Source organism: Pseudorca crassidens, chromosome 3, assembly GCF_039906515.1.
Source record: "Pseudorca crassidens isolate mPseCra1 chromosome 3, mPseCra1.hap1, whole genome shotgun sequence".
Taxonomy (NCBI): domain Eukaryota; kingdom Metazoa; phylum Chordata; class Mammalia; order Artiodactyla; family Delphinidae; genus Pseudorca; species Pseudorca crassidens.
In genome coordinates this window covers 168,658,074-168,683,150 of record NC_090298.1, presented here as the reverse complement: position 1 = coordinate 168,683,150, position 25,077 = coordinate 168,658,074, and the positions used below count along the sequence as shown (strand labels likewise).

At 58.6% G+C, this 25,077-nt stretch overlaps 1 protein-coding gene across 6 annotated transcripts in view; it reads left to right on the top strand.

Annotated features, from left to right (window-relative positions):
• Positions 1-25,077, top strand: part of KDM4B (lysine demethylase 4B) — a 111,646-nt gene that overhangs the window by 19,806 nt on the left and 66,763 nt on the right. For all 6 annotated transcript variants that reach the window (XM_067734082.1, XM_067734087.1, XM_067734083.1 and 3 more), the window contains exons 5-7: positions 3,336-3,511; positions 4,419-4,533; positions 11,248-11,441. In XM_067734082.1, the coding sequence (XP_067590183.1) occupies positions 3,336-3,511; positions 4,419-4,533; positions 11,248-11,441 (485 nt within the window). The remainder of the gene's footprint in view (positions 1-3,335; positions 3,512-4,418; positions 4,534-11,247; positions 11,442-25,077) is intronic.

The window sequence follows — 25,077 nt, the reverse complement described above, 5'->3', positions numbered from 1 at the left end:
CCCCGCTGTCGCTGAGAGATCCTGTGGGGACAGTCACGCCGACACACACGCGTGCACCAGCATCCCTGCTCCCGTCAGGCAGGGACGGCGTGTAGGTGCCTCTAGCCCCTTGGGGCCTCCCGGCTACTGCGGGGACAGACGGGTCCAGGGAGGCACGTGCCACGGCCCTCGGTGCCCCCAATTCCTTCCGACGCGGGCCGTCAGCCCTGAGGGCTGCCAGCCTCTTTGGAGAAGGGACACAGTGTCCTGCTGGCCTGAACGAGTTCTGTAGTTGCTGGGGTCCCCCTCACCCTGGTCTCATCAGCCTTGACCGCCCTTCTGTGTGTGTGTGTGTGTCGTGTTGAGGTTTCTTTTTTCATCAAAGCTACATTTGATAGCCCCCCGACAAAAGCTCTGTCGGGCCTGGGGCAGCTAGGTCGGGGTGGGCACTCAGCAGGCACGGCTGGGCCGGGGCCCGGAGCTGAGGGGGCTCTGGGTACGGGGGCTCCCACCCTGGGGCCATCGGGGTGGTGGGTCACATTCCTCACACACCCTGAGTGTGCTCCAGGACCAGTGTCCAGCTGGGCTCCTTCCCCCTCAGGCTGCTTGGGAAGGGCTGGGGGAGGGAGGGAGCCAGGAAGGGGCGTGGCTTAGGGTCCTGGGGAGGGATCAAGGGGCGTCAGTGCTCTCAGTGCCCTGCAGCCAGGCGGTGCCCTGGCTCTTCTTAGCCTCCAGGCCTGCTGCCAGCAGAATGGCTTTGGGTCCAGCTGGTTCTGGGGGGCAGAGGCCGGCCCCTCACTTCCTTCCCTCTAGAAGGGTCTCCCACACCTGCCCCAGCTGCCTGCCAAGCTGGCCACCTCCCTGGTGTCACGCCGCTCCCTTGGGTGTGTGGCCTCTCGGTCCTCCTGGCCTTGGCTGAGTCTTGCCCCCTAGCAGCTTCGAGTCAGGGTCCGTCCAGGGCCACACAGTGGGGATGCTCATGGGCCTTCAGGGGACATCCTTCAGGTGTTCTCTGCTTGGAGAGCCTCCTTTCAAATCCTGCTCTGCGGAGACTTGAGGGTGTTAGGCCGTGGTGCTTTGCTGGGGGATTTTTCCAGAAGCTTCGGGTTCCAGACCAGTGGCCTTCTGTTCATGCGCCTTTCCAGAACCCGCTTAGCATGTGCCTGGGAAAGTGCAGTTCACACGTGTGAGCCAGGTGTCGGGAGCATCTGCCGGCTCCTCCCCAGTGTCCAGATGTCACACAGCAGAGCCCGAGGGGACAGGACTGAGCCCGAGTCTCTCCCCTGAGAGCGGAGGGCTGAGGAGTGGTCCATTCATCCCGCAGCCTGGTTAGGGAGGCGTTTCTCCAACAGACTTGGGGCGGGGGAGCCGGTCCAGGGTCACTGCGCTTTCCCCAGGAGGAAACTCAGGCTTTTCTGCAACGAGGAGGCATCAGCCACGTAGTTAAAGAGCAGCTCGGGGTCCCGGATCCCTCAGCCCACAACCCGTTTCCCTGCAAGAACATCCCGTATCCTGGAGGCATGGGCCCTCTTCTCCTTTTCTTTTTCTTTTTTTTTAAATATTCATTTATTTGGTTGCGCCAGGTCTTAGTTGCAGCAGGTGGGCTCCTTAGTTGTGGCTTGCGAACTCTTAGTTGCAGCATGCGTGTGGGATCTTAGTTCCCTGATCAGGGACTGAACCCAGGTCCCCTGCATTGGGAGTGTGGAGTCTTAACCGCTGTGCCACCGGGGAAGTCCCCCTCTCTCCTTTTTATTTTTTGCATTTCTAGCCTTGAGTGTTTTAGTTCATCACCTGACTCCTCAGATTTCTCACTGGGAATCTAATAAAACGGTCGACGGGCAGGCTGAGCCCAGCACCCTGTTGTCACGCCAGGCACCTGTGGCATTGTGACTGAACAGCTGTGTCTTCTGGGAGGGGGCTCGTCCCCATCTAACTCTAAATGAGGGTCCTGCTGGCGCTGCTGACATGAGGGCTAGGTCATTCTCTGGGGGGCCGTCCTGGGTGCTGTGGGGTGTGGAGCAGCCTCCCTGCCCCCACCTCCTCAATGCCAGGAGCTCCCCCAGTCCTGACAACCACAGACGTCCCCAGACATGGCCCAGTGTTCCCCGTGGGGCGGGACTGCCCGGGTGAGGAGCGCTGACTTTCTCATTGTCGCTGCTGTCGTTGTTACTGATTTATGTGGGTGGACACCCCCATGCGTGCTAGTCGTGGGTGGGCAGCACCCTTTTTAGCAGGAACTGGAGAGTCAGTGTTTTCGTCGCCAAGCAAAACATTTCTTTGCACCCATGTGACAGTGGGATCCTGGGGATGGTGAGTGGACTTAGCCGCTCACGAGCTGTCGGCCAACTCGGGCCTCAGCGCCGTGTGCTTCCCTGGTGGCCCTGAGCTGGGAGAGGGTTCGGCTCCCCCAGGGTGCGTGGCTGATGCACCAAAAATGGGTTGGTTTAGTTCCTTTTCCCAGAGCTGTTGGGTGGGTGGCCCACTGGACGCCCTGGAAGGAGGTTCGGGGCTTGCAAACACCCACCTGGGCCCGTGGGGCTTGTGCAGAGGTCACCCCCGACTGGTGGAGAGGAAACGTGGAGGGGGAGGTCCATCCGCATCCGTGGCACCCTCCTGGGGTGGGGTGGGTGGGCCGGGGTGCCGCCACCTGCTGGGGGAGGGGCGTGGTGGCGCCTGCTGTGGTGGGGGCTGCAGTGTGACCTTCTCAGGCCTCCTCCCACTTGGAATTGTCACCCCCCACTGCCCGCCCCCCACCTCCTGCCTCTGGGCGGCTCACCCAGCCCCGCTTTACCCTTATTACTGTCCTACAATTTCCTTTTCTCGCTGGGATTTATCACCTGCGCCCTCCAGTCAGGACTCAGGCCCTCGCCTGAGTCCTTTGTGTCCCCATGTCTCCCCACCACCTAGAGCTGCGATCGCCCCCAGTAGGTGTCACTGGAGCGAGGGCGCTGGAATGAGTGTGCACTGCGGCACCAGGGTCTCTGCTCTGGGGCCTCATCTGCGCGGAGTCCCGAGCCGGGCACGTGGTGGCCAGAGGGCGCGGTAGCAGAGCCCCCGGGACATAGCGAGTGCATCCCAGGCCGAGGGGCGCACACAGCCCAGCCTGCCCACATCTGCTCGCGCACGTCCTCTGGGGCTGCTCCCACTTCTCCAGGCCCTGGCCCCGTGCAGAGGCAGGCACAGCCCCCTACCCTGCCGGGTGGTGCCCAGATAGGCCTGGCCCCAGGTCTCCTGGGAGCTCGGTGACACGGACAGGGGGTGCTAGGTGCTCCCAGGCTCTCCCTGCCCCTCACCCAGTCCCAAGCGGCCGAGCCCAGGGGAGGCGCCGCTGACCACCCTCCCGCTCCGTCTCGCAGATCATCCCCCCGAAGGAGTGGAAGCCACGGCAGACATACGACGACATTGACGACGTGGTCATCCCGGCGCCCATCCAGCAGGTGGTGACGGGCCAGTCGGGCCTCTTCACGCAGTATAACATCCAGAAGAAGGCCATGACGGTTGGGGAGTACCGGCGCCTGGCCAATAGCGAGAAGTACGCGGGCCTGGGTGGCATGGCGGGCGAAACGCCAGCTCGGGGTGCGGAGGGCGGGGCGCACGCAGCCCCCACAAAGCCCGCTCTGTGTGCCCTGGGTGGGCCTCAGCACCCCCAGTTCACAGTCCCCCGGTTCTTAGGGGCAAAATCCAGACCTTCACCCGACCCAGGGCCACGCTGTCCACCTCACGCTGCCCTCAGCGCTGGCTGCGGGGCCGGCCCTTCAGGGCCTGCCCGTGTCCCCTGTCCCCGGAGCACCTCCCCGCCCCAGGACGTCTCGACTCTGACAGCACCTCCCCAGAGAGGGGCTTCCTGGCACGTCTCCCCAAGTGCCTGGTTCGCCATGGCATACTTGGGCATGCGCACACACTCCCGGGAGCTCACGGGCGCGTCGTGGGCACTCATGGCACGCGGGCACGCTCCCTGGCACACAGCACCGCTGTTCACTCCCCCTGTTCTGTGTAGCTCCCAGCCCCCCTCAGTCGCTGAAGTCTTCTGTGCGTCTCTGGCAGTCTCTTTGCTCTCAAACAAGCGTCCTGTGAGAGCAGGCGTTGTCTGTCCCCTCATGCGCTGTCCCTGGCCACCACGGTGCCTGTCGGTGTCTGCAGGGTGGTAGGAGGACAAGAACCGTCAAAACCCAGGTCCCTCCTCCGGCTCCCGTGGCCCTGGCGTGTGGTCTGACCTGGGGGCCCCGGGCCCTGATAGCTGGCGAGACGGGACCCCTGGGTACCGTTCCAGGCAGGGCTGCCCCCCCGCCGTCCATCTACCTTACCGCCTGGCAGTCACCACAGCTCATCCGTGGGCTCCGGGGCCGTGCCCTTGCCGGGAGGGCGGGTATCTGAGTGGAGCCCCTCCCTCGGTGTGTCTGGCAGGTGTCCTGAGCCCCACATGCTCGGTTTGTCCCCAGGTACTGCACCCCCCGGCACCAGGACTTCGATGACCTGGAGCGCAAGTACTGGAAGAACCTCACCTTCGTGTCGCCCATCTATGGGGCTGACATCAGTGGCTCCTTGTATGATGACGTAAGTACTGAGGCCCCTAGGCGTCCCGGTGGATGTGGAGGTGTGGAGGGGGCGAGCGGGCTCCACCTTGGACCACAGAGGCTGGGGTGACATGGAACGCTCCACGGGGCCTTCTCTTTGGGCTCTGGTTGCAGGCACGTGCCAGCTCAGGATGAAAGGAAGAAGCCAGAGGTTTGCAGAATCTTCCCTGCCAGGTCATAGTGCTGCCCCTGCCCCTGATCCCACGCTCGGCCGCTGACCTAGCGGCCTGGCCACAACGCAGTTCTAAAAAGATGACATCGAGCGTTCCGTCCCTTCTCCCAGGGGCCTCTCTAAATTCTCGGTTGTTTGAGTGCTTTTCTTCTCAAGTTTCTGTCACTCCATCTTCCTGGAAACCTGGGAGCCCGAGTTCTCAGCCATCCAGGCCACCTCTGGGTCCACTCACGTCCAGTCCCTCTGCTGGGCTGGGAGGGCCCTGCTCCTCGGCCTTTGGGCCTCTGCCGCCCGCGGCCTGTCCAAGGGCGAGACAGGCCCTGGTCGAGGCTTGATGCCGAGGTCCCCGAGGGTGCTGGCATCAAGCAGAGGGAGGTTTGAGTGGGATCGTGTTTTGGGGGGACAATTTATAAATATTTGTGGGACCTCGGATAGCCCTGGGATGGATCTACCGGGGTTAATTCCAAAGCTCTGAAACCTGAATCTCTCCTGGGTGTGTTCTGCACGGGGTACCCTGGGCTAGGATCTGGCCCTCTCTACTCCCCGGGGGCCCCCTCTGCCTCCCTGCGTGCTCCCCCCGGTTGTTCCCCTGAAGGTCGCCTGAGGGGAAGACTCTTGTCGGCTCAGCCCTTCTCCCCTGAGGGCAGCTGCCACCTGTTCTTGGGTAGCGGGGAGGTGGGGGCAGGAATAAAGTCCCCTCCTGAGAAGGGTTGGGACCCTCCTTGGTGCCCAGGGGAGGAGCCTGTTAGAACAGGCGGCTTGTGATTCCCAAAAGGCGTGGGAAACACACGACTGCCGCTCAGGTCCCAGCACAGATCGCTGCCAGTGCTTCGCTTCACCGGCTTCACGGAGCCCAGCTGACCTGGGCCCGGACCTTCCGTTAGTGGGTCCACTTTGTGGTGCATGGTGCCGAGGGCATTAGTTTGTTACCTGGAAGATGCAGGTCAAGCTCGAAGTGAGCTCACCCACTGCCCCCAGAACCACAGGGAGATGCCCTCACCCCGGGGGTCCAGACCGAGTTTGCCCCTGTCCTGCTTCCTCCTTCCTGGGCCTCGGTTTCCCCATCAATAACATGGGGCCTGGCGGGCGCATGGCAGTCCTTCAGTGGGCGTGTCCCGGACCCTGAGCTCACACTCTTGGCCTTGATCCCAAAGGGTCAGATGACCTGCAAGGCCAGGCCTTCTCCCAGCGAGCACGCAGCCCCTGGGAGCAGGGCTGCACATGCTCGGAGGACGCGGCCCCAGAGGCCCTGTTGCACGCTCTGCAGCCCAGGTCCCTAACCGTCGACTCCCACCGGCACCTGCACCCGCACCCGGGCGCACCTCCCCCATCTCCCGGCTACGCACCTCTGAATGCCAGGATTGGTCACCTTGTTCGTGGCAGGTTTTGTGGTTACACAGGTGTGTTTTAGCACCGTGGGCCAGCTCGCCCTTGGGCCATGCAGAAGTTGCTGGGTCGGGTTGATGGGGGGGCCTGGCGGGGCTGTGGCCCCAGGGCTTTCTGGGGCCTCTTGGGGCCTGTCTACTGCTCCCCCTGCTTCTCTGCTTTCTTCAAGGGCCTCCAGGCCCGGGGAGAGGGGCCAACCTCCAGGTCCCCCATTTCCCATGCCAGGCCGCCGAGGCCTGGACCACCCTCCCTGGCAGCCCAGGATCAGTGCTGGGCTTCCAACCCTCTCCGGTTTCATTGTGTTTGCGGCTCCTCCTGGAAGCTGCTCGGGCAGGAGAACCGCTGTGCGTGTCCCCAGGGACACGTCTGGTCTCTGAACACAAGGAGGGCTGTTTCCCCTGGGCCTCTGCAGGCAGGGCCTGGCGCAGTCCTGGGCAGGAAGGCACCTCTGTTCTTTTTTTTAAATTAAATTAAATTAATTTATTTTTGGCTGCGTTGGGTCTTCGTTGCTGCGCACGGGCTTTCTCTAGTTGCGGCGAGCGGGGGCTACTCTTGGTTGTGGTGCGCGGGCTTCTCATTGCGGTGGAGTCTCATTGCGGAGGGCGGGCTCTAGGTGTGCAGGCTTCAGCAGTTGCAGCATGTGGGCTCAGTAGTTGCAGCACACAGGCTCAGTAGTTGTGGCTTGCAGGCTTAGTAGTTGCGGCTTGCGGGCTCTAGAGCACAGGCTCAGTAGTTGTGGTGCACTGGCTTCGTTGCCCCAAGGCTTGTGGGATCTTCCCAGACCAGGGCTCGAACCTGTGTCCCCTGCATTTTCAGGCGGATTCTTAACCCCTGGGCCACCAGGGAAGTCCCGCGCCTCTGTTCTTTAAACACCATGTTTAGTCCTTAGAGCAACCGGGCGATTTCCCCGCAACTCCAAGTGGGGACATCGAGGCTCCGTGGCTGGGAAACTTGCTGAGTCCCACTCTCTGTGTCCAGTCCCAAGCAGGTGTTAGAATCTAGGCTGTCTGACCTGTGGCCCCAGCTGGCTATGCCCTGTGACCTCGGCCAGCTGTCCTCTTGACTTGGCCACAGTGTGGACCTTGGTGCCTGGGGGTTGGTGTTGCCCAGCTCCTCCCGCCAGCCCGATCCCAGCTTGCGGCTCTGCTGCTCGGTTTATGGATTGTGACTTCTTGGAAGGGAATTAGACCCCAGCAGCCTGATGGGATGGAATAACTGAAGTTCATGTGCTCGTGTACAGGTGGGTGTGGAGTCAGATGCCTGATTGTCAAATGACCTGTCCTCTTCCATGTAGAGTTTTGGAAAGTTAGTGCTAGTTGGATTGGTTTTATTTATTTGTTGATTATCATACTTACTGTTTTTTTTTTAAGCGTTATTGAGATATAATTCACATACCACACAATTTGCCCATTTAAAGCGTGTAATTTCAGTGTTTTTTTGTATATTCACGGAGTTGTGCAGCCATCACCACAATTTTAGAACATTCTTACCATCCCCAGAAGAAGCCCCATCCCCGTTAGCAGTCACTCCCATCCCCCTCCTCAGTCCCTGACAATGACGAACCCACTGTCTGTCTCTGTGGATTTGCCTGTTCTGGACGTTTCGCATGAATGGAATCACACACTGTGTGTCCTTCTGTGTCTGGCTTTCTCACTGAGCAAGCGTTGTGTTCTCAGGGTCCACCCACGTTGTAGTGAGTATCAGTGCTTCTCTCCTTTTCATGGCCAAATAATATGCCACTGTATGGATGGACCATATATTCTTTATCCATTCACCAGCTGATGGACATTTGGCTTGTTTCCACTTTTTAGCTATTAGGAATAATGTTGCTCTGAATATTCACGTGCAAGTCTGTGTGTGGACATGTGTTTTCATTTCTCTTGGACAGCTACCCAGGGGCGAATTGCAGGTCACATGGTAACCCCATGTTTAACTTTTTGAGGACCTGCCAGACTTTTTTCCTAAGCAGTTGCCCCATTTTCCGTTTCCACCAGGCAAGCCTGAGGGCTCTGATTTTTCCATATCCTCACCCACACTCGTTATATTCTGTATTTTTTATTTTAGCCATCCTGGTGTGTGTGAAGTAGTATCTCATTGTAGCTTTGATTTGCATTTCCTGGTGGTAGTAATGTTGAGGGTCTTTTCATGTGCTGATTGACCATTTGTATATCTTCTTTGGAGAAATGTCTATTCAGATCTTTTGCCCATATTTAATTGGGTTATTTGTCTTCTCATTATCGAGTTGTAAGAATTTTTCATGCATTCAGGATACAAGTCCCTCACTTGATAAATGATTAGTGAGTATTTTCTCCCATTCTGTGGGTTGTCTTTTTACCTTCTTGGTTGTGTTCTTTGAAGCACGGCAGTTTTTATTTTAATAAAGTCCAATTTTTCTGTTATTTTTTCTTTTATTTCTTGTGCTTTGGGTGTCTTATTTAAGAATCCTTTGCCAGTTCCAAGGTCGTGAAGATTTGCCCCATGTTTTCTTCGAAGAATTTTATAATTTTGGCTCTTACATTTAGGTCTATGATCCATTTTGAGTTAGTTTTTTTATATGGTATGAAGAGGGAGTCCAAATTCATTCTTTTTCATGTGGACAACCATTTGTTCCAACACTGTTTATTGAAAAGACTGTTCTTTCCCCCACTGTGTAGTCTTGGTGCTAGGTGGGATCCTGAATAATAATAGTAATAATAATAATTGTTGTTAGTTTTAAATAGGTATCTTTTCTAGGGCAGTTTCAGATGCACGGCGCAGTCGAGAGGAGGGTGCAGAGAGTCCCCACACGTGCTTTGCTCCCCTGCACCCTCAGCCTCGCTCTCTGTCAGCGTCCCCACCAGAGCTGTGCGTTTGCTACACTGATGCCTTGTCCGTGTGTTTGTTACATTGAGTCCCTTGTCTGCGACTCTGATCCCAGGGTCCGTAGTTGACATTCAGGCTCACTCTTGGTGTCATACCTTCTATGGCTTTGGACAGGTGTATAATGGCAAGTCTCTGCCATTATGGTGTCATACAGAATAGTGTCACTGCCCTAAAAGGCCTCTGTGCTCCAGCTGTTCGTCACTCCACTTCCCCCAAGCCCTGGCAGCCACTGATCTTTTTACTGTCTCCATAGTTTTGCCTTTTTCCAGAATGTCTTATAACTGGAATCATACAGTATATAATCTTTTCAGATTGGCTTTTTCCACTTAGTCACATGTAACATCTTATGGAAAACCCCGAACGACCTTTTTGGCCAACCCAGTATTTACGGGTCTACCGTGTCTTGTCATGGCTTGACAGCTCATGTCTTTTTAGATCTGAATAACATTCCATTGTCTGGATATATCGTGGTTTATTCTAACCGTTCACCTACTGAAGGACATCTTGGTTGCTTCCAAGGTTGGGCAATTACGAATAAGGCTGCTGTAAACAGCCGTTGCAGATTTTTGTGTGCACATAAGTTTTCGTTCGACTCCTTTGGGTGAATACCAAGGAGCGTAATTGCTGCAGCGTATGGTAAGAGTATGTTTAGTTTTGTAACCTGCCTCCCGGAGTGGCTGGAGCATTTTGCATTCCCACCAGCAATGAATGAGAGTTCCTGTTGCTCCACATCCTCGCCAGCATTTGGTGTTGTCAGTGTTCTGGATTTTAGCCATTCTTATCTGTGTGTGGTGGTACCTCATTGTGGTTTCGATGTGCATTTCCCTGATGATGTGGAGCATCTTTTCATGTGCTGATTTGCCATCAGTGTATCTTCTTGGGTGAAGTGTCTGTTCAGGTCTTCGGCCCAGTGTTTATGTGGGTTGTTTGCTTTCTCATTGTTGAGTTTTAAGAGTTCTTTGTATATTTTGGACAACAGTTGTTTATGTTTTACAAAGATTTTCTCCAAGTCTATAGCTTATATTCTCATTCTCTTGAGGACCCCAAATTTTGTTTTTAAATAAAAATTCAAAAATTGGAGGCTTGTCCCTAGAGAACCTCTGGGTTTGCTCTCACGTGCTGCCGACGGTTGTAGTGACGGCCCCGCGAAGGGCTCCAAGGCCCAGTGCAAGCTCAGCGGGGCCGAGGCAAAGCTCAGTGGGTGAGCCTGCCCTGGGTTCTGGAAGAGGATTTGGGGCTTTGGCGCCATGTGTTTGCCGTGCCTGACCTAGTACCACAGTCTCCTTGTACTGAGGGGAAACTGAGGCCCAGAGCAGAGAATGCCTTGGCCCATGATGAGTTATCGCCCAGCTTAGTCTAGACCCCGGGTCCCCTGTCCATGCGGGCTGGATGGGGGCGGGTGGCAAATGGACAGGGCTTTGGGGAGGCGACTGGTTGCTGGTGCCCCCAGTCTTGGGCATCTTCCACTTGAGGCGACCCTGGGCTTCTCATGCTCGCGGTGGGGGTCTGATGGTGGCCCTCCTCCATGTCCTGGGCTCTGGCCACAGCTCACCTTGCAAAGACCGACCTGCCAAGTCGGGCCTAAAACGTGGACGCGGTGGGTGGCACTGGGTGGATCTGGGGCATGAAGGAACGCTGCCGTGCACTCAGCATCTCAGCAGCCCCGAGGCTTCCCCGGGGACTGGAAGTCAATGAAAGCATGTTTTACGAGCTCTTATGACAAGACGGGGTTTGTTTGCTCGTGGCGTTAGGAATAGATGAGCCTGGTGGGTGGGGATCCCTCGCTCGTTTGCCTGGCTCTGAGTGCCGTCCCTGTCTCCGCTGTGGGAAGGTGCGGGAAGGCCTGTCTGGCACGTCGCTGGGAGCCCCGCTCGGCATGTTCTTCCTCCTCTGTGTCACTGACTTCCCGGCACGTGAATTATTCACCACCAAGCGTGGCCGCAGCGAGGCCTTCCCCGCCCATGATTCACACACAGCTCAACGTGGGGTCCAGGGGAAGCGTTGCCTGGCCGCCTGGCCTGGGGCAGGGGGCCTGTGCCTGTGGGGTGTGCGCAGCCCAGGGTGGGTTTTGGACCCCTGGGGTGGGCGAGGCTCGGAAGCAGGCAGGTGTGGGGCAGAATGCTGTTTGGGCCCTGGGCAGGGGGTCACACCGCAGCCTGGGCTCCGAGGGAATGACGCAGGTGTCTCACTGCCGGCGTCTGGGGGCGAGTGACGGTGGGGGAGGCTGGGGGCCGGGGTGGCCGGCAGGCTGACCGTGTGCTCGCCGCCATGCAGGACGTGGCCCAGTGGAACATCGGGAACCTGCGGACCATCCTGGACATGGTGGAGCGCGAGTGCGGCACCATCATCGAGGGCGTCAACACCCCCTACCTGTACTTCGGCATGTGGAAGACCACCTTCGCCTGGCACACGGAGGACATGGACCTGTACAGCATCAACTACCTGCACTTCGGGGAGCCCAAGTCCTGGTGAGGGGCGGCCGCAGCCCCGCCGGCCGCTGCTGAGGGAGGCGGGGCTGCCCAATGGGCGAGGGTGGGGGCTGTAGTGGCTCCTGGGGCTGCACCTGGGGCTGTCGGGCAGGGCAGGCAGAGGTCGGGGTTTGGGGCTCCGCCGGCCCAGCCCCCGCTAGCTGAGGGCACGCACGCCCCCCAGAAACGCGCTTACAGATCCCCGGAGCCTGTGGTTTGCGCTCAGAGCACCTTACACTGAACGTGGCTGCTGCCAGGCTTCCGGTAACGCCTCTCAGGGCCGCGCTGTGCTGGGGGCTTTGGGGCCGCGGGCCTGGGGAGTGGGCGGCCTTGTGCCTGAGCCTCCCCTCGCCTCCCCTCGCCTCCCTCTTGGCCTCCAGATTGGGGGGTGGTGTTAGCCGTTTGCAGGGTGTGGGCGGGCATGCTGGGCCTTGCAGGGCACTCTGTGAGCAATGGGCCCCCCAGGCTGGGGCAGATTGCCAAGGCGGTCGTGTTCTGGAATCTCCCAGCTGAGCACTCCCCTGACACGCAGCTTCTGCCGGGGGGCCGGCAGGAGGCCGTCTTTGTTCGCTGTGTTTCTAGCAGAGACTTCTGAGCTGGGGGCTTCGCATCGCCCTGCCTCTCCCCAGCTGTTAGAAGGTTCTGTTGTCACAATAATCATCGCGGCTCAGGGGAGCAGAGAGGCGCTCAGGAGCTCAGCCAGTGAACCCGCACCTTTGTATTGGGGGGGCCACCCAGCAGGGACCCAGGCGGACCCTGGCCAAGGCGCCCCTGTCTTGTCCCAACAGAGAGCTGAGCCCCACGTGGCTGAGCCTGTGCCTGCCGGCCTGGGGGAGGGCCCCCTACCCCCTTAAGTCAACAGGGACGTTCTGGGGCCCTTTGCTGAGGGGCGGGAGCAGGCAGCGGACCCGGGTGGGAAGCCAGGTCTCCCTGTCGGCCGTCGGCTGTGTGACCACCCTCTCCTCGCCTCTGCCGTGGACCGAGTGAAGCCCCTGCCCCGCTGTCTGGCAGCGGTTCCCACTCAGATGGGCAGGGAAGGCTGGGGACACGTGTGAGTTTTCCAGGGCTGCTGTAACAAAGGACTGCAGATCTGGCGGCTTTAACTCAGCTCACATTGGTTCTCTGACAGTCCTGGAGCCAGGAGGCTGACTGCCTCACGGGGCTAAATCCGGGCGTGGGCAGGGCTGGTCCTTCCGGAGGCTCCAGGGGAGCATCGGTGCCCGCCTTTTCCAGCTTCTAGAGGCGCCGCATCCCTGGCTCGCGGCCCCTCCTCCATCCTCACGGCCAGCAGCGCAGCATCTCCCGTCTCTCTCTGCCTCTGACCCTCCTGCCTCCTCTTATGAGGGACCCTGTGATGACACTGGGCTCCCCGGGTAATCCAGGGTCATCCCTGTCTCAGGGACCTTAACTTAATCCCTCCTGCAAAGTCCCCTTTGCCACGTGAGGTGATATGTCCACAGGTCTTGGGATTAGGCTGCGGCCATCTTTGGGGCCGTTATTCTGCTGGCCGCAGACCCCCTGGCCTTCGCGTGGTGCTACTTTGTGCGTTTGCTGGGATCCTGTTACAATTCCACGGGCTTCCTGTTTTCAGTCCACTCCTCCCCTTTTGTGGCCTTCTGTGGCTTTACGTGAGCCCTTGATCATTGGAACCTCTGGGTGGGGAAGTATTTGCTTTTGGGGAAAGATTTGGAGAGAGATTGGTATATTTGGTGATGGTGGTTGAAGAAAGGCCTGAGCCTCATGCCTGCAGTGTGGTCCTGCGCACCGAGTGGAGGGGTTTCCTGGTCAGGGTGCCGTCCCCGAGCTGCCCAGGAGGCCCCAGTGACTGCGTGGCCGCCCCGTCCCCCTGACTCCCCATGGCAAGGCTGGGCCGGGACAGCATGGAGGCCCCAGTCCGGGCCTGGCGGGGGGGGCCCTTGCTCTGCGCCAGGCCCACACCTGTGGGGCGCTTCCCTGGGGGCTCTGCCCACCGCTCCGCACAGCAGCGTCCTCCCCGTGGGCCTGGCGGGCTGAGTGCCGGTGAGTGGCCTTCGGGCTCCCCGTGCAGATAGATCTGCAGGCTGGGGCTGCATGCGTGCATGTGAGGGGGTGTGTGTGTGTGAGTGTCCGAGGGGGTATGTGAGTGTATGTTTCTGCGTATATGTATGTGTGTGTGTTTGTGTGTATATTTGTGTTTGTGTGTGTATGTGTGTATACAAATGAGTGTGTCAGTGTGTATGAATGTGTGTGTGTATATACCTGGGTGTGTGTGTCTGAGTATGCATATGAGCGTATGTATGTGTGTGTTGTATAAGTGTGTATATATGTGTCTCAGGTACCTATGTGTGTGTATGAGTGTTTGTTAGGTATCTGTGTGTGTGTTGTGTGTGTGATGTATCTGTGTGTGTGTTTGTCAGGTATCTATATGTTTGTATTGTGTATATAAGTGTGTATATGTGTGGATCAGGTACCAGTGTGCGACGAGTGTCAGATATCTGTGTGGGGTACCTGTGTGTGTGTGTGTGTGTGTGTGCGCGCGCGCGCACACTACTGGGCCCAGCTCGCTGGCCTGGGCCGTGTCTCATGGGGTGGGGTGGTGGCGGGAGGGACGTCTGCCTGGGTCTCTGAGTGGCCTTGTCCCAGTCCTGCCCCAGCGCGGCTCCCCCGAGGGCCGCTAGATGGCGCTCCCGCCCTTCCCTCTGGCTTGGCTCTGTGCGCTGCTGGAAATTTCCCAGGTTCTTTCATCCTTTCGTAGGTTCCTCTGAGCGGCAGTGGCAGTGATATTCTGAAGGCCCCCTGGAAGCAGCAGCAGGGGGAGACGGAGCCGCTGCCCTTGGGCGGTGGGGGCTCTTAGCCCTGGGTTTGGTCAGGGCCTCCCAGCCAGAGGGGTACAAAGGGGAGAAAACCCACCTTTTCCTTAAAAAAAAAAGAAAGAAAGAACAAGTAAGCAAGCAGGCGCTGCTGGGTCCCTGCACTTGCTGGGCGAGGAAGGTTGGGCTTTCAGATGCAGGCCTGCCCGGGGGTGGGGAGGCCTCGGGAGACTGGGGCCCTCGTGTGTTCTCTGGGGGGGCAGGGAGGAGTGAGCGGCTGGGGGCCTCTGAGAAGCGGCTGGGACCGAGGGCGGATGGAAGACAGTGGGACTGGGTTTGAGGAATGTCCCCCAGAGAGAGGGTGCTGGGAACATGAGGGCCAGCGGCCCCTGGGTGACAGGGCCGGCACCTTGCTCCCCTCGCTTGCCTGTCCCCCAGGACAGCCCGCAGCACCCCTGCCCCCTGAGCTGCACCCCTGGTTTGCTCGGGTGGCCCCTGCTGTTAGGAGACTGGGGTTCTGGGAGCACAGCGACCCCGTAGCCCCTGGGAGCCCCCGTGCACAGAGGTTTACGTCGTGTGGAGGCCGCACTCCCTCTTGGGTCAACGTGGACCTCTGCAGGGGTGGGGTGTGGGGGCTGGTGAGGTGTCCTCTTGTCCCTGGGCTGGGGGTGCAGGGAGCCACTCAGGATGCCCGGGAAGGTGGTGCCCCTGCTCCCTGCCTTCCCCTGGACCCTGTGGGGCGGGGCTCTCCGGCAGATCCGTTCCCACGTCTGTCTCCCGAATCACACCGTGCTCTTGCGTCTGCAGTAGCTTGATCACAACCGTTCCGGGGTATTTCAGTAGCACTTTTTTTTTTTTGAAAGTGTCGACTTACTCAGGTTTACGGCGTCTTCTGGAGCCTTTCTGGGTCTGTTGCTACTTTGGTGGTGTGATTTGTGTGTCAGAGTGACGCGCACAGCCCGGTGTCGATAACAGCATGGCATTTGCTCCGAAAGGCCGGCATTGTGCGGCGCTCTCTGGCAGCCAGGCTAAGAATACCCGCAGCACGTGGGAGCTTCAGATCGCTTTGGAGACGGGGATTTAAGATAGACCCAGCCTTGCAGCGGCCCGGACGGTTGGTCATCGGGGCCAGGAGGTCGTGGGCCTGGGGAGGCAGGCAGAGCAGCTCCGCCTGATTCAGAGTGCCTCCTCCCGCAGGGCCGAGGACCCCCTGGAGCCCGTGAGTGGCGCTGGGTCAGCCGTCCCGGGGCTGCTCCGTCTGCCGGGCCTCCCTCGATACCCACCCCTGGTACGGCCCCTTCGGGTCCCTGTGGGTAGCATGTCACCAGGAACTGTATCCGTAGATGAGCGCGTGACACACCCACCTGGGGTCGTTTCACGCTGTTGCCCAGACGCAGGGCTCCGTATCCACACGCAGCAGCTGCCGTGTGCCCACATGCGGGTGGGTGGAGGACGTGCCACCAGAGGGCCCCAGGACAGGACAGACAGTGTTCCCCGCGGGGATTGTCTGGGCCGTGACCTTGGCCGTCAGGCAGGTCCCGCAGTTGGTTTTCTCTCTGCTTCCCCAGCCCCTCCCGCCCTCTGGCTTCTGTTGGCCTGGGTGTCAGGTGCCCTGAGGCGGGGGCAGGGGAGAGGGTCTCTCGGATTGTGCTCCCACAAAGGGCACGTGGATGGTCCTGGGGTGTGATGGGCGGATCCCTGAGGGCAGTCGGTGGAGGGGCTGCTGGTGAGGGGGCCGGGGAGCCTTTCCCAGAGCTTCGCTCCCTCCCTGACCTTTAAGAAGCCTGAGCACTGCACCAGGGTGCGTTGAGAATTTCTCCTTTTGATTCCATTGCACCTACAGTTTTTCTTCGGCATTTTCACTCAGGGGTTTTCACAGGAGAGGGAACGGGCAGCCTTTCTTTTGCTGCCGGGAAACTTGACACCCAGCAGGCAGTCATCTCAGCCTGCACTTGGTACTCCGGAGGTGTGCCTGCGCGTGTGTGAGTGTGTGTGCGTGCGTGGGCATGGGTATGTGTGTGTGTGCGCATGTGCACGTTTGAGGGCATGTGCTCCCTGCCGTGGGGCATGGGAGGGGCATGAGCTGTTGTGCAGATGTGGTCCAGCCCCTGCAGCCTCTGGCTGCAGCTTGGGAGAGAGGCTGGATGTGCTGGGCTCAGGATTCAGGGGTCTATTGCTCCTTTAGGGGCGGGGTGAGACTGCTGGGCTGCTCCCTTCCCCCTTGATGGGTGCCCTCCCGGCCCCTCGGGACCTCCCTGCAGGCCCACCCCAGGCGGCTTCAGCCCACTGCCCAGACATGCTCCCTGCGGGCGTTGATTAATCACCCCAGTGAGCCCCAGGGGACAGGCGCCTCCCGCCCTCCTCCCGGCCGTAGACTCCCTGGCTCTGGCTATAGGTGGCACTGCTGGACCACAATGCTGGGCGGCCACCAGGGCCTCTGCTTTGTCCCCGGTGGCAGAATTGGGAATTCTGGTGATTGATGGAGCCGAGCAAAGCGACCGCAGGCAGCAGCTCCGAAGGCCCGTGGTGGAGAGCGCTGGTGACTCCCAGAGGAGGTCCCTGGGTGACCTCGTGGCTTCTGAGAGCCTGGCACAGCGGGGAGCAGGGCCATTCCCTGACTCAGGCGCGGCCCCGCCTTGCCCCGCGGCGGCGGGAGGGCTGGCTGGGCACCGTCTGGAGTGGAGATGGTAGGAGTGTGACGGCTGCACAGATTGGCTTTGGTACTTAGCTTCCCAGCACTGCGCCCCGTCCCCATACAGGATGCCAGCGTGAGATAGAGGCGCTGCCTCCTTTCCTCCTCGGTCTCTGGGGGGAGAGGCGCCGCAGCTCAGCCAAGCGGCTTCGCTCAGCAGCTCCACGTGGCTGCAGCACCTGGGGGGCCGGGGGAAGAGACCGTCGGGATGGTGCAGGGAGGCTCGGGGTGTACCTCGTGAACACACTGGGGAGACCAGCAGACTCCTTCCTCTGCCCTGCCTCCTGGGCCATGGTGACCAGAAATCCAGCAACAAAAAGAATGTTTTTGAGCAGAGAGCTCTTCCTGAGAGCAGACTGCCGGAGAGTAGAGAGGTGTCAGGACCCCTGTTTATTAAAAGACAACAGATAAGGTGGCAGGGTCGTGCTGTCCAAGGCTCCGAGCTTTCTTGAATCTGTTTGCGGAGATACCAGACCCAGCATCCCTGGCGGAGTCTGTCCTCCGTCCACGCAGCCTTGCCTGAAGCTGCTCGTCGGAGGTTTTATGATGGGGGTGGTCGCGTCTCTGCAGAAGGATCCTCCTTCTGAGAGAAGATGGCTGTTGTCCTAAACAGCACAACCAGCCGAGGCCCGTCTTCCCGGCTCATGGGTCCTTGGTCCGGAGCTTGCTGTGCACTCACTGTTTGATGCAAAGGGCTGTGGGCAGCAAGGGGCACCTTCTCCGTCACCTCTTTTGACAGTGGCTCTGGCCACAGCAGCAGGCCTGCTTGTCGTTTATTCCCTGTGTGCCTGACCCGTGTGCCCACTGCCTCCTTCCAGGGTGCGCGGTGACCTTGGCGTTAGGGTGACCAGCGCAACTTTCCTAGCTTCAGAGCCGGAAGTCTCACATCCTGGAAACCCTCTCAGACCCGGGGGGCCCTCGGTGCTTGGTCACCCTGGAGTGTGCACGTGTGTGTGTGGCAGCACACATGCATGCATCTAGTCAGGAAAGGACAGTGTGTCTCCTCACTCAGGCAGTTCGTGAGTCTGGCCTCCAGGGTCCCGTCCGCCACCCCCGGGGACCATGCCCAGAAGACTGGAGACCTGGCGTTCTGCGAGGTGACCGAGAGCCCCTGCTGGGAGCTGTCACTTCCAGCTGGGCTTTGCAGCCACGCACACACCCTGGAGCTCAGCAGCACGGGGACGCTGGCGCAGCGTTGGGAGAAGTGGTTTAGCACGTGCCCAGGAGGGCCTGAGCACCCGGGGGCTTATGGGAAGCACAGCCGTGTTACTACCCCCCCACCCCGGGACCCCTCCCCGCCCTCCTCATAGAGCCCTCGGTCCGCTCTTGTCGGGACCACACTGTCGTCCCCGATGCCAACAGCCCAGCCTTTCTGCTTGTCAGGATTGTGCCGGAAATCTGAAACTGGAAGCTGGCTGTGGCATTTGAAAATCAACTCCTGATGCTGGAGTCTCAAATTGGGGCATTGTGTCATCAGGCTGTGAGGATAGGATTGCATCATTAATTAACCTGGCGGGTGCGACAACAGGCAACTTCAGAGGATTTTTGTGCAGCGTGACACAGCATGGCTTGAATCACAGATCAGCCCAAACATCTGACTGCTTCTTGCCAGCCTCGCCCACACTAAACTCAGTAGCCTGGTGCTGCCCCAGCAAAGCCAGACAGTTGCGTCAGGTGACAACCTGTGCTGCGTGCAGCTCGGGGCAGATCGTGGACCTGGGAATCCTAGTGCTCCCCCAAGGGCTCCGCTCACCAGGCAGCAGGGTCCGTTCCCGCAGGCTGCCTCCTTGAATCTCGCAGTGCTGGTGGGGACAGGCACAGTTGGTGTTTGTTCAGGGAACACAAAGTGATTTTAACATCCCGCTCGGCAGAGGAAGGTCAGCCTTCTGCGACGGAAAATCTCACCATATGCTCTCCTCCAGAGCCGATGAGGCTGAGTGGGGGGATCTGCTGATATTCCCGATGCTCTGATGCCTTGCTGTGAGCCTGGGCAGCCGGGCAGCGGTGCAGCTGATGGATTTGGAAATTGGCTTCTTGGTGAGCAGGGGTGGGAGGGTTCATGACGGAGGGTGCCCGGTGCGAACGGTCCACTGTTTCCTTGTTCCTTCTGTGTTTGTCACAGGCTGGTCTGTTTATCCACTGTTTTGGTGGTGTACTCCCTCTCTCTCCTTTTGAAAGAGTTTATTTTTCAGAACTGTTTTAGATTTTACAGCAAAACTGAGAAGACAGTACAGAGAGTTCCCATGCACCCCACACCCAGCCTCCTTATTAGTTTACATGAGGCTGGGACATTTGTTGCAGTTAATGAACCTTATGGGTACATTCTTGTTGACTAGGGTCCTGCTTCATTCAGTTTGCCTTGTTTGTCCCTGGTGTCGCCTTCTGTCCCAGGACCCCATCCAGGTTCCCTGTGACATTCAGGTATCCTATCTCCTCAGGCTCCTCTGGGCTGTGATGGTTCCTCAGACTTTCCTTGTTCTTTTTAATTTTTTAAAATTTATTTTATTGAAGTATGGTTGATTTACAATGTTGTGTTAATTTCTGCTGTACAGCAAAGTGATTCAGTTATACATATACATTTTCTTTTTCATATTCTTTTCCATTATGGTGTATCACAGGGTATTGAATGTAGTTCCCTGTGCTAAACAGTAAGACCTTGTTGTTTATCCATTCTATATGTAATAGTTTGCATCTGCTAACCCCAAACTCCCAATCTTTCCCTCCCCGCCCCCCCCACCCCCGGCAGCCACCAGTCTGTTCTCTGTCTGTGAGTCTGTTTTTGTTTCACAGATAAGTTCATTTGTGCCGTATTTTAGATTCCACATACAAGTGATAGCGTATGGTATGTCTTTCTCTTTCTGACTTACTTAACTTGGTCTAGTTGCGTCTATGTTGCTGAAAATGACATTATTTCATTCTTTTGTATGGCTGAGTAATATTCCAGTGTGTATATGTACCACAATTTCTTTATCCGTTCATCTGTTGATGGGTATTCAGATTGTTTCCATGTCCTGGCTATTGTGAATAGTGCTGTTATGAACATAGGGGTGCATGTATCTTTTTGAATTAGCGTTTTCTCTGGATATTTGCCCAGGAGTGGGATTGCAGGATCATATGGTAGCTCTACTTTTAGTTTTTTGAGGAACCTCCATACTGTTTTCCATAGTGACTACACCAGTTTATGTTCCCACCAGCTGTGTAGGAGGGTTCCCAGACTTTCCTTGTTCTCGATGCCCTTGACGGGTCTGAGGAGGACTGTGGCCAGAGATTTTGTAGAATCTTCCTCAGTGGGAACTTGTCTGCTGTTTTTCTCACGGTTACACTGGGGCGCTGGGTGCTGGGAGGAGGACCACGCATGAGGGGCCATCTTGTCCATTGTCTCGGGGTGCCTGCCGTCAACGTGACTCATCACTGCTGGTGTCGACCTCGGTCCCCTGGCTGAGGTCGTGCTGCTCAGGTGTCTCTACTGGAAAGTCACACCTCCCCCCTTTCTGTACTGTCCTCTTTGGAGTGTACTCTTTCTTTCTTTTTTTTTTTAATACTTCAAATTTCGGAAAAGGAAAGAGAATAATTAACAGAACAGTGCCCAGTACCCAAACTGGGCAGATGTGGACGATCTGGCGTCCTTCTGTTAGATAGTTTTGATCTCTTTGCTCCTCCCTCCAGCTGGGCAGTCTTAGTTCTCTGCTGCTGCATAGCTGATCCCATAGACGGCTTGAGGTGACCGGCTCTCAGCGCCCAGGCATGGGCCTGCCAGGGCCTCGGTTTAGGGCCTCAGAGGCAGAGTCGAGTGTCGGCGGGCCGGACCCGTACCCGGAGCTCTGGGGAAGGTCCATTTGGTACCGAGGGTCCCCTCACACTTGGCCCCTCTGACTTAGGGACCGATGCCTTTCCAGGGCCCACCAGATTAGGTCAGGCCCACCCAGAGTAACCTCCCAATTATAGGATCTGCTGATTTGGGGCCTTAATTATAACAGCCAGATCCCCTCCCAGCAGCACCGAGAGGGATGTTGGAATGACTGAGAGCAGGGATGTGAGCCTCAGGGGCACCTGAGGACTATGTCTGTCATGGTGTGTTCCCTTTTCGGTAAATGTTTTTATCCTAAGACGTTACGTGGTACAGAAAAATACGTGAAATATTGTACTTGGCTGAAAGATGGATACATACATACAGTTTATCAAATGACTCCCCAGTCAACGCTGCTGGGAAATGAACCCCCTCGTTCTCTGTCCCGGCCCCCCTTCCTTTGCGGCCCCATTCCCCCCACCCCACAGAGCTGCTTCTGATGGCCCGCGTGTCACTGCTTCTCTGGGCCGTTGTCTTTGTGTGTCTGTGTCCCTGGGAGACACGGCTGAGTGCTGGCTGGGTTTGAACCCCACGCACACGGACTGGTTTGTCTCTTGCGTTTCTGCTCTGTCTGCGAGGAGGATTCGTCCCTGCCGTGCGTGGTGATAGTTTATCCGTTTTCACGCTGCAGCGTTTTCTGCTGTGTGACCACGCCTCCACCTGTTTACGTGTTCCACTGCTGGTGGACATTTGGGCCGTTTCCACTTTGGGGCACACGTCGTGTCATCTTTTACCTGCTGCTTGTGTAAGAATCTGTCACTGTACGTGACAGTGTGACAGTGTGAGAAGACATGGTGGTAGCAGTGGCCACGTTCCGATGCTGCTTGTGTGCCAGGCTATGCTTGGAGTGACTCCTGGTCTCGCCCACTGCCCCACGCCGTCCTCCTTCACACGTGGGACCAGACTGGCGAGACCGTGGTTTGAGACCGCAGAGCTGGGGAGTGGTAGGGCTGGGCCCAGGCTACGGGTGCGAGCCCGCATTCCTGACCACTGCTTCGCCCTGCCCCTAGGAGTGTCCTCCTGCAAAACAAAAGGGGCGGCGGGTTCTGGGAGTGCGTGCCTGGGCAGGCGCTCCCCCGTGGGGACAGGGGGCGTCCCAGTTGGCAAAGGTGGCCTGAGCTTGCAGGTGTGGGAGAGGGTGGACCCTTTTCTTAGAGTCCCCAAAACATCATTGAACGAAGCCCTGCCGAGCTGAAATCAAAGACTTCAGGTTCTTGTGGGAGATGGAGGAGATGCTGCAGAAACCCAGGGACCCAGGCCACCAGAGGCTCTGCCACCTTCAGCGCACGGCTTCCGAGGTCACCCTGGGCGTAGGCGTCTAGTTGGGGCAGGGGGAGGCCGTGTTCCTGAAACTTTGATGGGCGGGCCAGGGCGGCAGGCCCGTGGCTTCTGCCCACATCTCATTGGCCAGCGCCAGGTCACGTGGCCACACCTTCCAGCACGGGAGCCTGGGAAACGTAGTCTGACTGCGTGTACGGGGGTAGGGGGCTGGAAGGGGGCAGGTGAGCCGTAGCTTTGCTACCGTGGTTGTGCTGGACGAAGGTGGCTTCAAGGTTGTAGAAGGAGATGGGTCAGCTCAAACCCTGGCCAAGTGCCCGCTCTGGACCCAGCGTGAACCACTCCAGGGCAGACACCGTGTGTCAGGGCAGGAGCTTATGGTGTGCCCCCCCACTCCCCCCCCCGAGTGGGCATGGAGGGCCAGGTGGGTGGCACGCGGCAGCGGGACCCCCGAGATGGAGGCAGGGAAGGCGCTGGGCTGAGACCTGTGGGAGGAGAGGCGGCAGGGCAGCCCGTGGAGGGGCTCCGCTGGAGGGCAGGTGGCCAGGCCAGGAGCAGGGAGACGCATGTTACTCTACCGTTCCAGGGGGATGTTAGCCGCGGGAGGGAAGGTCCAGGGCATGGGTGTGGGAGCCCTGGGCAGGCAGGTCGGGGTAGCCCTCCTGCCTCTGTGGGTGCCGTTGTCTCCTGTGTGTGTGTTACTCGTGGCCGCAGGCGTGGCTGGCCTGTCACACAGCCTGCTGGCTTGGTCTGGCAGGAGCAGATGGCCCTTCATTTTGGAGTCTTTTGTTCAAAGTGGGCGCTTTGGGGTTGGAACGATATAGCACTCTGCTGGCTCAGGCCGCTTGTGAGACTGCAGGACTTTTGCTTCAGGGCAGCAGGAGCCAAACCAGCCCACCCGGCGTTCCTGGCTCCAGTCTGGAGCACCAGGCCAGTCGCCAGAATCCTTCCCCATCCCACCACTCTAAGAAACCGTCAGTTCTTCTGAGAGAAGTGGCTTCGCCGGGCATTGTTCCCATCTTGAGATCCTCCCACTGGCTGTGTTTGGATGAGGGGTTGCTTGAAGTGTCGGGGGTCTGTGGCCGATGCGGTCCTGGCCTGGAGTCACTCCCCCTCCCCCTCCATTCTGTAGATTCCTGCTCTGTGCGCAGGGTCTGGTTTTCATGGCAGATCTCTCCCGTGTTGGAGAGGTTGCTGTCGGCCGATTTCAGCTCCCCAGAAGGGAAATTCCTGCAAATCTGTGAGTTGAGGGAGTCTCTGTTAGCTTTGCTTCAAAATCTGGCTAAGGGTGTGTTTTCCCCTCATGTGGGCGCAGCAGCGGGAGCTGGGGAGTGGGGACCAGCAGGCTCATCACCAGGATGAGACGTGCTGAAGGCCCTCTTTCAGCAGCTCCCCTCCGGCTTGGTCTGTTTGCTCTTCCTTGCTTAACCCCTGTGTGAGCTTAACCCTCCTCAAAGCACCAGGGCCCAGAGCCACCCCGAGAGTGACCCCGAGGGCCCTGTGCCCTTCACCTTCTTGGCAGTCAGCTGAGACCCTGATGGTCTTACACGTGGAGACTGGAACTGCAGGTCATGGGACCTGCTTGTGAAGATACCGTCACCTGAATGCTCTCCAGAGCCAGTCCCGTAGCTAAGGGGCAAGTCACGGTCACCCAGGGCCCCCTCTGGTGGGGCAGGGAGAGTTCCGGGCCTGTCCTCCCGATCGCCGGGGGCCTCCACTGTCGGTGTGTGTCCACACGAGGCTCAGCGGCCTCATGCCTCTGTGGGTGTGCATGCTGATGAGCACAAAAGCATCAAGGACACGGGAAGTGATCTAATAGGCCTGGCGCCTCCCCGCATAGAAGCTGCCCTGGCTCTCTCAGCCTGAGGGCAGACCTGGACTCCCAGCCACCCTCCCCAGTTCCCCGCAGCTAGCCCCCATGTCCCGGCGTGGCCCGTGCTGTTTAAGTCCTGCTCGTGCACTCTCAGCGGACCACCCTCTGTTCTTTCCTGTTCCCACCCTCCTGTGTGTTTCAGCAGAAATAAATCTGGGGCGGGGGAGCATAAGCAGGCCGTGGGCCCTGGGCGAAATGGGAGCTGCCTGCCCGTCAGTTTACAGGTGGAAATTGAGGCCAGTTCGACGAGGGGGAGGTAGCGGTGGCTTTACCAGCAGCACCGGGTGCTCACCGGCACTGCATCCCCACAAATGGACCCCCTGCACGCACCCCTCCACCCCCCCCCCCGCTGGCAGCACAAGGCCCTTCCCCAGCTCCCACTAGAGGCTGCTTTGATTGTGTTGATGGGTGCCTGCCTTTTAAAAAAAAAAATTATTCATTTATTTATTTATTTTTGGCTGCATTGGGTCCTCGTTGCTGCGTGTGGGCTTTCTCTAGTTGTGGTGAGTTGGGGCTACTCTTCGTTGTTGTGCGGTGGCTTCTCCTGTTGCGGAGCACGGGCTCTAGGCACGCGGGCTTCAGTAGTTGTGGCTCGCGGGCTCTAGAGCGCAGGCTCAGTAGTTGTGGCTCGCGGGCTTAGTTGCTCTGCGGCATGTGGGAACTTCCTGGACTAGGGCTCGAACCCGTGTCCCCCGCATTGGCAGGCGGGTTCCCAACCTCTGCGCCACCAGGGAAGCCCCCGCCTGCCTTTTAAAACCTCACCTGAGAAGCGCCCCCCACAGCTTCAAAAGCAACGTCAAAACCCAGCCCACACGTGACTTGGCATTTTCGGTCCTATCTATAACAAAAAGAATTCACGGGCCTGAAATAAACCCGGGCCAGGGATCAGGTACCTCCACTTCAGCATTTCATTGCAGCTCGACACTGCTCACCTTGTAAAGTCTGTTCCTTAATTAAAATGGGCTTATGGGCTCCCGTGAACCGGGCCCCAGAGCTGGGGGGCCTTCAGGATGCTCACCCACTCCGTTTCCCTGGGAACCTCGGGGAGGTGGGGGCAGCCTGCGAGCCAGCGAGCGTGGAGCCCAGGGCCCGTCCCCCCTTCCCCAGCCCCCTGAGAAGCCTGGGCGGCCCCTCTGGCTGCAGAGCACCTAGTCCTG